Here is an 11770-nt window from a genome sequence, read left to right on the forward strand (position 1 = left end):
GGAAGAGGAAGAGGAAGAGGAAGAGGAAGAAGAAGAAGAAGAAGAAGAAGAAGAAGAAGAAGAAGAAGAAGAAGAAGAAGAAGAAGAAGAAGAAGAAAAGAAGAATTTTTAAATAAAGGGGTCTTTAAATGGGCATGCACATAAAATAAGGATGTGTTGGTCTATTGGTGAAATGTTGTGACCAGATGTTCATAGATAGTTAGTTCTGTATCTCCTGGGAGGAGGGGGTCCAACACCCACCAACTCAATGTTCATAGAGACTTTGTAGACTATGGAGAAGAATAAGAACCAAATATATGGATCTAGAGTGATGGCTCAGCAGTTAGAGCACTGGCTGCTCTTTCAGGGGACCCAGGTTCAATTCCCAGCACCATCATGGCAGCTAACAGCCATGGTACTTCCAGTTACAGGGAGGAAAACACCCTCTTTTGGACTCTGTGTGTACCGGGCACATTTGTGGTGCACTGACATACATGCAAACACTAATATACATAATAAAATACGATTAAAAATTTAACAGAACAGGCTTGTACCTACCTCAGGCTGGAGACCACATTAAACCTTACTCTTTGGTTCAGGTTTTATCAAGTGCTTTGCCCTGGTCTGAGCACTGAGGTTATAAATTATATTACAACTGTGTATTAAAAGCCACCTAGGTCTCAGGCACTTTGTAGTTTGGTGCCACCTGTCTGAGGACTGAGCTCACGTTGAAAGGCTGGGAATTGGCTGTTAGATTGGATAATGTCAGGCTCGTTGGTACAGAGACTGGTGAGCCTCAGGGTCTGCTAACCTGGAGGGAGGAGGTGAATCCAAGAGATGTAAGCAAGCAGGAACAATAGGAATAAAGAGCTTTTCTAAAAGGGATGCCAGAGAAGAGGTACGTTGACTGATAACAGATGAGAGGCCATACTTTTTCAGAGTTTGTATTGGGTTGTGCTTTTGCATAGAAAACAGTTCCAAATGTTCACACGCTGTAGCGGAAGGGAGAGCATGGGATGAAGCCAGGTTCTAGACAGTGGTAAAGGGACAGTCACAGGACAGGAGGGAAGGGCTAACTTTAGTTTGGAGCCAAGACAGTTCATCCATTAAACAAGGAAGTCGGGCAGAGCCCATAGGTTCCAAAGAAGTGAGAACTGGTAAACTGGGTGTCTAAGCCTAAGGAGGGAGCAAGAGGAGCCCTGAGGTCTGTGGGAGTAGAGGAAGTGGGCAGAGGGCCGTAAGCACAGCAGAGCACAGCCGGACACGCAGGCTGGATCATCTTTAAATGTCTGCATTATTGATGGTAAGCAAACTACAGATGCGAACATATGCATTTAATCCATATTGATGTATGAGCGTACTTGTGAAATATCACTGCAATCAAGACAATAAACAGCCGGTTGCTCCAAAAGTCTCCCCACACCCCCATGTCTCCCCTTCTCCAGGGGTCCCCCTCGTCTGCTGTCTGTTACCAGGAGATTGAATTCTCTAGAACCTTACATAAATGTTATCATACAATCTCAGTTCTTTTCCTCTGGCTCATCTCACTTGGCACACCTGGCATGCTTATTCGGTTTCCTGTGTTACTGTATAAGTAGTTTGTCTCTATTCTTGCTGAGTTGTATTACATGGTATGGAAATAGCAATCTATCAGTTCATCATTTGGTGGGCACTTGGATTCTTTCCAACTCTGAACTATTTTTAAATAAATCTGCCCTGAATATATATGTGCAAGCCTTATGTGAACACATGTTCTGTGTTTTCTTATGTAAATACCTAGGAGTGAGTGGATCATATGCTAGGTGTGTATTGAACTTAAAAAGTTGGCAGGCTATTTTCCCAAGTGATGTGTAGACGTCTCTGTGTCCCATGACTGTGGACAGTGTCCTTGGTCCTTTACACACTGAGAAGTGTGTTCAGGAATGGGCTGCAGTGGGTTGAAGAATTAATGGTGTGATAGGAGATGGGAGGAGCTGAAAGGACAGGAGACAGCAAGCAAGGTGTTTGAAAGTGGAATCTGGGGTGCTTGTCCATAGTAGCAATAAGAAAGTGGGCAGCTGCTGTTAGGAACAGACCTGTAGAAGGTAAGGAAATCAAGGGACAGAGAGGTAAGGATTTAGATGGCTTATCTGCCTGGGTGTTAAACACCATAATCAATGGATAGACTAATGCTTCAAAGTATTCCACCAGTCAGCAGCATAGAGGAGGGGCAGTGACCAGGAAAATCACAAAGAACACAGGTATGTAATCTGTTGGAGCATGCTAGGAAATTTTATTCTTCACCAAAATAACTTTAACTATGAAATTCTTTAGATATTCCATATATATGTAACCAATGTGTATTTAGCCCCAATCTTAAGAAACAGAACATTCCCAATGCTTGTGGGGGTTGTTTTTATTTATTTTATTGGGGGGATATTCTTCTACTTTGTTTTGGGGAAAGAGTCTTGCTGGGTAGCCCAGCCTGGGTTTGACCTCCCTATGTAGCCCAGGCTGGACATAAATCTGGCCTTTATGCTTCAGCCTCCCAAGTCCCAGGTTAAAGGCATGTGTCACTGTGGCAACTGACTGGTCCTGTCCAGACACTCACAGTGTTCTCTACACATAAGCTCTCCTTTTTTCCTACCCAAGTGACCTTCTTACAGGATATTTTTCTTAGAATCCCTGGTTTGTTTTATGATTGTGCTTCATGTCACTTTTTCCATGTTTTCAGTTTCTCCCTTTTTTTTATTATTGTTATTTGTATGTATGTATGTATATGTGTGTATATGCACATAGTCTTGTATCCACCTGTGTATGTGGGCATTTGTGCATACCAGAATAATCAATTCTCAGTACTTTCTTCTATCGCCCCTCTATCTTTTCTTTAACTAATCTTTATTCATACAATATATTTTTTTGCAACAGAGAGTTGGAAAGCAACTAATATCAACCTCCGGCCTCTACATGTGGATTCATAGATACATGCCCCACATACAAACATGCATTCACCCTACACATATCACGCATACATACACACACACACACACACACACACACACACACACACACACGCGCACACACACTTTGAGCAAAAAAAAGTGCACTGGTACCAAAGAATTCTAAGGACTAAATTATCCTAAGTAGCCTAGGCCAGGGCTAGGGCTATGATTCAGCTGGCAGAGTGTTGGAGTGATTTTAGCACTGTAGAAACTGAGAACCATGGGGTGCATGTCTATTATCCTAGCACCTGAAAAGAAAGAGGAAGGAAACATCAAAATTGTCCTCAACTACATGAGATCCTGTCTCAAAAATTAAAAGTGAATAAAGGAGCAGATTAGCCTCATGAAGACATTCAGTAAGTGGTCAGCACCCACAGCAAAGCTTCAAGCACTGCCAGGAAAGTCAGGCAGAGAGGACACTCAAATGCCCACGGGACCCTGACCCTGCCCTCAAGTGGCTCTCGCTTCTCCCACATCTAGGTTCCTGATACCCATCGCGTTCCAGCAGACCAACCGCCCTGTGCCGGTTGTGTATTCGCTCAATACTGAGTTTCAGCTCTGCAATAACGAGAAGGTATTCTTGATGGATCCCAACACGTCTGATATGTCACTGGCAGAGATGGATTACAAAGGAGCCTTTTCCAAAGGTGAGTTGCTTCCTCTGGCTGCGGTCAGTGGCTCCGCCTGGATAGGCGACTCTTCTGTGTGAGTCCCGGGGCTGGATGCATATCTTAACCCATACCTCAGTCAGCTAGCTCTTCAGGGAACATCCCCCAGGCCTCCATTCCAGGGAAGGCAAGGTGGAACTAAGAAAAGGACCCACATTGTTCCTTCAATTTATAAACGACATCACAGTCCCAGTGATCTGGTGACTGGCAGTGCTGCATTATGGGAAAGTGCTGGTGTGGATCGTGAGAGAGCTGGCATTTCTAATGCAGTTCTAACATGGTGTCTAACTTGGGGAAGTGACCTCTGGATTTCCTGGAGAGATTTCAGTAGCACTCCTATTGGCTTTCAGCTATATTTCCAGCACAGTGAACCTCCCTGGCATAGGTTCCTTAAGGGAACAATAGCAGGCTTATCTTTTGGGCTCATGGAAGAATTAAGGTGAATAAGAATTAAATTTAAAAACTTATAAAGAGCTTGAGACCACATGAGATACCTTAAAAGAAAGTTCCCACACTAGGATTCACACCAACCCAGTACTTAGCATTTTTACAGGGACTTTGTTTAACCTAGAATATGCTATCCTGTCTCCCTCTCCAGAATGTTCTGACAAATGCTTGTTCCTGTTTCAAGAGACAGCCCAAAGATCACCTCTCCTTAAACCCCTCCAGACCTCTCCCAAAGCAGATTCCATGCTATCCCTGCACCCATTTAACACCAAGTCCTTCCCTCTGTCGTAGCAGGTGACATACAGTCTCCAACATGCTATCAGAGTGAGTCGCCAAGGCCAAGTACCCCCAGTCTTAATCCTACCTTCACCACTTGCAATTGTGGTGACGTGTAACAATCCTCTCAGCCACCTGGTGCCTCAGTCTCCCTGGCTGGACGACTGCAATCCCCCCATGCATTTTACTGCATGACAAAAGTTTAGTTTAGTATGTGGCAGTTGCTGAATTTGATAAATGTCATCAATAAATGTTATTAATCTCTTTGCTCTCAGATCTGTCTCCTTATTTGCATCTCACTCACCTCTGTATCCCCCCTGCAGAGATGAGTGGTTGCCATATCATAAATGCTTCAGTAATATCAATGAATTAGAGGAGTAATAAATGGTAAATGTCTACCTCAGGGACACGTGGAATCAGAGCTCCTCACAGAAAAGTCACTTTTCCCTCCGAGCAAGTGTGTTAAGTCCTCTCTGCCTTTGACACATCTGTCTCTTTAACCTCCAAGTCCAATCTAATTGGTGCCTTTCAATCTTTCCAGGTCAGATCCTTTACGGCCGAGTCCTTTGGAATCCAGAACAAAACCTTCATTCTGCTTACAAACTGCAGCTGGAGAAAGTCTATCTTTGTACCGGCAAGGATGGCTACGTGCCTTTCTTTGACCCTACGGGGACGATCTACAATGAAGGGCCACAGTACGGTTGCATTCAGCCAAATAAACACCTGAAGCACAGATTCTTGCTGCTGGTATGCCCTTCACTATTGCTAAGGCTGAGGACCAGCCAGTTAGACATCTCCTTGGCTGTGAATCCTGGTGAAATAAGTTTCTTTTTCCTATATATTTGTTATTATTGTTCTTTCTCTCTGGTCATTTGCGTACGACATTTCCAGTTTACTAGGTATGGTGGGTGGCAAGATATACTGTTGTTGATATTCCAGAGAGAGGAAACCCTAAGCTGGTGTTTCTTCAAGTTGGCTCAATGGCCCTGGGTGGCACTTAGACTCCTTCCAAGAGTCCACACCGCTAAAATTGCTCTCCTAATACAATGGTGTCCTGGCCTTTTCACATGCACGTCCGCACCAGAAAGTTTAGTAAATACAATTCAGATTCCATGTTGTCCTTGGGGGCTGGAGAGAGGGCTCAGTGGATAAGAACATGCATTACTCTTGCAGAAGACTCAGGTAGGTTCCCATCACCCACATCAGGAAGCTCACACCCCCTAGGGAATCGAATGCCCTCTTCTGTCACAGGTCCTCTCCTCAAGCACTCAAGCATGTGTACATACATACACAACACACACACACATACACACACAGAGCTCAGCCAGTAAAGTGCTTGCCATTCAAGTATGAGGGCCTGAGTTTGAGCCTCAGAACCAACATAACGAGTGGGTACCTATAAGACCCAACAGTGCAGACAGACAAGAAGATATCTGCAGCTCACTGGCCTGCCAGTCAAGAAGCTCCAGTTTTGGTGAAAAAACCATCTCAAAAATAGGGTGAAGAATCGATTGAGGAACACACCCAACACCAATGATAGGAATCCACACACAAGTACACACCCCCACATGAATATGTCCATATAACATACAACTCTATCATCTATCTATCTCTGACTGTCTGCCTATCTATCATATATGTGTGTGTATGTGATATATGTAGATATATATACACACACATCTATGTACACATATCTATATATAAAATATAGATATAATAGATATATATAATATCCTCAATTACCTGGAAGAAGTTATAAATAGATAACTCCTTTTTTCCAACTATATAGCTGTGTTTGAAGCTAGATTTTCTTCATAACTAGCTAAAACAACATACTTTTAAGTATTTAAAAATTTAAATACCACAAAACTGAATATAAAAGCAGTTAGGAGAATCTCACAAAACCACGTCTCTTTGGGGAAAGAGATAATGTGGATATATTTTTCATTAAAAATTATCTTATTTAGGTCAGCGTGTAATGAACTTTTCATTGTAAATTTAAAGTGCATTAATATGGGAGTGTTTTATTTAATTGCTCAGGTCTAACTTTTAACACAGTAAATGTTGATAGAAGAAAATCACATAAATAGAAGTTCTTTGAGATGTTTGGATTTTTAACTGTGAAAAGTTAAGACTCCTAAGACTCAGTAGCTTGGGAACTGGTGGTTGCCTGTGTATGTCCAGCCTTTGAACAAGCAAAATGAATTCATTCACAAATTTTTTGTCAAGGGCTTTGTGAATGACAAACAACATCAACACACACACACACTTAAGTAAGCTGTGGTCTGTGAGAAACAGATTAGATAGAACCTTCCAGAATCTTCCTTTAGTGCTATCCAGAGGCAGCACTGACTTGCAGAGAAACCTTGCACAGAACACACTGTCCTCACCCAACCCACAGAGAGGAGGGGAGAATATCCTCCTCTTCTCAGTATTGCCTTTCAAATGCCTTGCCTCTTGCTGTTTTCAATCCTAGGACCGCAGCCAGCCAGAGGTCACTGACAAGTACTTCCACGATGTGCCTTTCGAGGCCCACTTCGCTTCCGAGTTGCCTGATTTCCAGGTGGTCAGCAGCATGCCGGGTGTGGATGGCTTCACCCTCAAAGTTGATGCCCTCTATAAGGTGACTCTGTTTCTTTTGATAGCCTTCTCACCGGGAGACCTTTTGCATTGTTATTAAACCTATCCTTCACTCGAAAGTGTTCCTACCCCCAGGAGACCAATGCAAGGATACAATTCTTGGATTTGCATCTGTCATTGTCCATCAGTACATGGACTGCTCTGATTTTTTTTTCCCTGTGTTCTTTTAAATTGCTACCTTTGAGGATGTCTGCTGAACCAGCTGTTTTCACAGGCATTGCGGAAACACTGAACAAAGTCATAAGTACAATGCCCGAGTTAGAGACACAAATGATCGGCATCAGATGGGGGTGGGGAATACCCTAAGTGCTAGCAACAAACATGAACCAACAAGGTCAAATTTTGCATTATTCTTTCTGTCTCCGAGTAGCTATCCATGACCTTGGGATTCAGGACAGTGGCTGATCTTCTGAAGTTATTTCAGAGCCATGAAGCTTTCCCAGACAGCCAGATGAGGAGGCAATCAAACGCTCTATGGTCTTCCTCAGGGGGGTGATCTAGAAAGCGTTCAAGTTCAGCAAATTATTGTCAGGAGTCTGTATATCATGCTTAGAATTATTTAGTGAAAATTTGTTGCATGACTCCATTTTAACTGAAATTCATCGGTAAATAGTAAGTTAGCATAAGGAGCGATTAAAGGGCACAGAGAATAAGTTGGTAGCTAACAGTATTATTCCACTGCTATTAATAAAGGCCAGTAACTCATAAGCATTCATTTAGCTAGAGAGACCATGAAATAAATTAGTCAACTATTCCACATGAGTCAGGAAATATAAAAGAACATGTATACCCAAGACCAACATAATCTGGAAATAAAACGGAATCCCTAACCCTTCACTTAGTATCTTAGGACCTAGAACATCCATTGTTAATACTTTATTTAATACCATTTCTCTGTCCAGTCCTATCATAGCAGATGTCTTTCCATTTCCCTTCTTCTGAAATGCTCTCTGCATAACATGTGTCTTGTCTCCGCCTCTCTCCCCCTGCAGGTGGAAGCAGGACACCAGTGGTATCTCCAGGTGATCTACATCATTGGCCCTGACAGCACCTCAAGGCCACGGGTCCAGCGCTCTCTCACGGCCTCTCTGAGGCGTCACCAAAGGGACCTGGTGGACCCCAGTGGCTGGCTGTCTCTTGATGACTCCCTCATCTATGACAATGAAGGAGACCAAGTCAAGAACGGCACCAACATGAAGTCCCTGAACCTGGAGATGCAGGAGCCCATTATAGCTGCTTCCCTGTCGCAAACCGGAGCCTCTATTGGCAGCGCATTGGCAGCTATCATGCTTCTCCTATTGCTGTTTCTGGTGGCCTGTTTTGTCACCAGGAAATGCCAGAAGCAAAAGAAGAAACAGCCTCCGGAGGACACTCTGGAGGAATACCCCCTGAATACCAAGGTGGATGTAGCCAAGAGAAATGCAGACAAGGTGGAGAAGAATGCCAACAGACAGTACTGTACCGTGCACAATGTCAACATACTAAGTGACAGTGAAGGGTATTATACGTTCAAAGGTGCTAAAGTCAAAAAACTGAATCTGGAGGTCAGAGTCCACAACAATTTACAAGATGGGACGGAAGTTTAATGAGAAACCCTGAGATGTATTTTCTTTTTTTTCTAAAATCCTTTTTATAAAACGGGGAGAAATACTGGTATTTTTATAATCTTTCAAATTAAACAAAAAAAAGGGAAAACTAGCTTTGAGTGGCGGACAGCACACATCGCATGCATCAACTCACAACTGAGCTACCTCATGAAACAGAACCACTGAGACACCCCCCCTTCCCCTAGAGTGTCAGAGTAGGGTTATGCCTACAGGTCCCTGTAACAGTCTCAGTGGCCACACAGAGTGACTCTGTAAGGCTGGCCGCAGACGTGGTTTAGGATTAGGACAGACCCTGGACAATTCGCTTCACTGATTGGATCGAGAAAGCTGGGCTCTGTGGGCAGCAGATATCTGCAAGTACAAACAAAGCCTGTGGTTTCTTCCTCTGCCCCAGCTCTCTTCTGTGTGGGCTTTTCTGGACTTCTGGACAAAGAATACAGAATGCTGACACACAGATTCCATTGACAATTCTAATCAGCACAACTTAGACATCTGTGCACTGTGCCCACTTGCTATCCTGTGCGGCCAGGCCTCTTAAGTATACTTGGGCTTTTCTAGAGCCCTTTTTGAATGGGGATCTCAATATGCTTTAGACTGGAGTGCTTAAAGGGGAGGACTCCAGCCAGGGCCATGAAGAGCACTGTGAAGTACCACAGCCTCTGCATGCCAGAGATACTTTTAAAACTCAGCCCCGCTTCCCCAGGCATTCTGTGGTTCATCAGTGCATAGGGAGCTCATGTGTTTGGGGTTGTTTTGTTTTGTTTTGTTTTTTAATTTTGTTAGTGATTTTTGGAAAGTAAGCGAATCATTTGAGTGAGTGAATTTCCTAGAGGTTGGAATGAAACCAGAGTTAACAGATACACATGGGGCCTGTTTGCTGTGTGTCATACAGCAGATAGAGCCACTGTCCCTGGTGCGATAGTCCGGGGACTTCTCTCTGGGGGTTCTTTTCTGGTAGCTCAGGCTCTTAGTTTCTCCCACATCAGCACATGACAACCCACATATATGTATGTGGCTTTTACATAGCATAGTGTTCACATATCGACTTGAATATTCTGTGTGTAGTGTGCACACAGCTTGCCTTTGTTTTCTTTTCTGTTTCTACCTTCTGGGTACAACCTGAACCGTGCACATTGTGTTTTTAACCAGAGGCACAATTCCATTAGCCAGAGCGACACCGTTCTCGTGCATGGCACATCCGATCAGTGAGTAAATCACAGAGCGTCCGCGTTGTGTCATATCCGTATGGAAATGACCCAAACTCATTGAGAACATTCCAGACTCCTACTAAAATCTAGAAGGAATGAACCATGAAAGTTTTACAGGCAACTCTGCAGATCCCCGAGCTAAGAGCAGAGCCTGTGTGAGCCACGGCTGGCTCTTCATCCTTCAGCAGTGCCTTGCACACTACAAGCGTGCAGAAATGTTTGTTGAGTGAATGAATGGACGGCATGCAGAGTGAATGATAGACAGTAAACAAAGGAAGAGGAGGTGAGACGTTATGCTGGCAGTATTACAGGGTGTGTAGGGATGGTCTCTGTTGTATTTGATTTGTGAAATAGTCCTTCAACTGAGAGGAGAAAAAAGGCACACTTTTAGGTGGGTGTGGCCGGTGGTGTATCTGGGGTGTCGGGAACAGAAATGACTGTGGTAATGCATGAGCCGCATGTTGGCTTCCAGAGCAGATCTGGAGGAAAGCCGATTTCACATTTCGAAAGTAATGGTGTGTTCGTTCAGGGCAGGAGAGGTTGGCTGAGCCTAGAAATTCCTGGCTGGTCAGGTGCTCCTTCAGACCAGCTTGCATAATTCAGGGCAGAAAATTCTGAAATTGCTTCAAGAATCTGGAATCGCTACCCATCTCTTGCAGCAAAGCTGATGAGCCACGCCCTGGATCTCCAGGACAACAGAGAGGGCTAGAGTGCAGACAGGAAGCCAATCATCTGTAGAGCAGCTTCCCATTGGCTCATTACTGGTCACACCTCCCGCTGTCCAGATGTTCGCACATTAGAGCTTTCAGTGGGCTCCACACCCACACACATACCTTCCTTTACACCCAGTGGGACACATACATGTGAAGAGATGGCAGAGCCTGGCGCGGGAAGAGAGGCCGAATCCGAAGGCCTTAGTGTACAGGTGGGCAGTGAAAGACAGGAGCCTGAGTGAACCTGGTCGTTGTGAACTCTGGATGAGAGAACAGCCCCTGAAATAGCCCTGCCTCCCAGCCTCGCCCCTAAGACAGTTTATTAGAAGCCAGCCTTCTCTCGAGGATGCCCACTTCTGACACAGGAAGCGTTAAGAGGTATAGAGCTGAGATTTGCCTTTTGAGGGATGTTGAGTCATTCATTTCATTTACGTTTTGTACTTCATCTTTGGGACTGGATAATTTGGTGACTAATGTTGATTCTATTTCAATGAAAGCTTTGCTTTCAGCGTTTCTTACTTCCTCACTAATGCCTTGTGTGTGTTTTTACTAACCTTTTAGATTATACCTTCAGGTGAGAAGAACAGAAAAAATAAAATAAAATAAAATAAAATAAAAACCCTCAGCAGGGTTGCTCTTGCTGCCAGGTGCTGGCTGTGGAGGTCAAAAGAAGTAATTGTCTGCACCATTTTTCTGCCTTGTCGGCCCCTTTACTGTACCAAGGTCTTTGGGAAACCCCTGCAGGTTCCTATTGCAGGGTGGGAAATTGTGAAGAAAAGTGTTTGCACAATCTTAACAATAAGTGTTCCTGGTCTCTTGTAGGTTTTTGTTATTCCTGGTTCTCCCCTGCTCAGACTGAGAAAAACATTTGTGGTGCTGTCAACCTGTGTTCTTGACCCTCAAATGATTTTTGATTTTTTTTTTTTTGTATTTCCAATATGAATTTGTGTGTTACGAATTTCTGATTTCTCCAATAGCATATGCCACTATATAAATTTGTATCAATAATAAATGATGGCCCAGTTGTCCTTTGTTTGCTTGACTCTGTTCTTCTTCCATTATTCATCTCATTAGCATAGATACTGCACTGAGCTGGTACATCATTCTGAAACCTGAGGCTTTTATTAAAAAAAAAAAAGAGCAAAATTGTACTAGTTTTGAATCTGAAACATACCAACTCTGCTAAGAGCCAGATGCTGAATAAATCCATACTCTCGGATCTAGCTTTGCTTTTGTGGTCAGAACAAAGAG

At 43.7% G+C, this 11770-nt stretch overlaps 1 protein-coding gene across 2 annotated transcripts in view; it reads left to right on the plus strand.

Moving 5' to 3' along the window:
• The window catches only part of Fras1 (Fraser extracellular matrix complex subunit 1), a 395823-nt gene extending 384276 nt beyond the window's left edge, over positions 1-11547 (plus strand). The window contains exons 71-74 of one of the 2 annotated variants that reach the window (XM_021162463.2): positions 3441-3607; positions 4893-5098; positions 6828-6974; positions 7984-11547. In XM_021162463.2, the coding sequence (XP_021018122.1) occupies positions 3441-3607; positions 4893-5098; positions 6828-6974; positions 7984-8577 (1114 nt within the window). In that variant the 3' untranslated portion in view covers positions 8578-11547. The remainder of the gene's footprint in view (positions 1-3440; positions 3608-4892; positions 5099-6827; positions 6975-7983) is intronic. The other variant, XM_029477538.1, reaches the window with a different exon arrangement.
• The last annotated feature ends 223 nt before the right edge of the window (positions 11548-11770 follow it).

This window comes from Mus caroli, chromosome 5 (genome assembly GCF_900094665.2).
Source record: "Mus caroli chromosome 5, CAROLI_EIJ_v1.1, whole genome shotgun sequence".
NCBI lineage: Eukaryota > Metazoa > Chordata > Mammalia > Rodentia > Muridae > Mus > Mus caroli.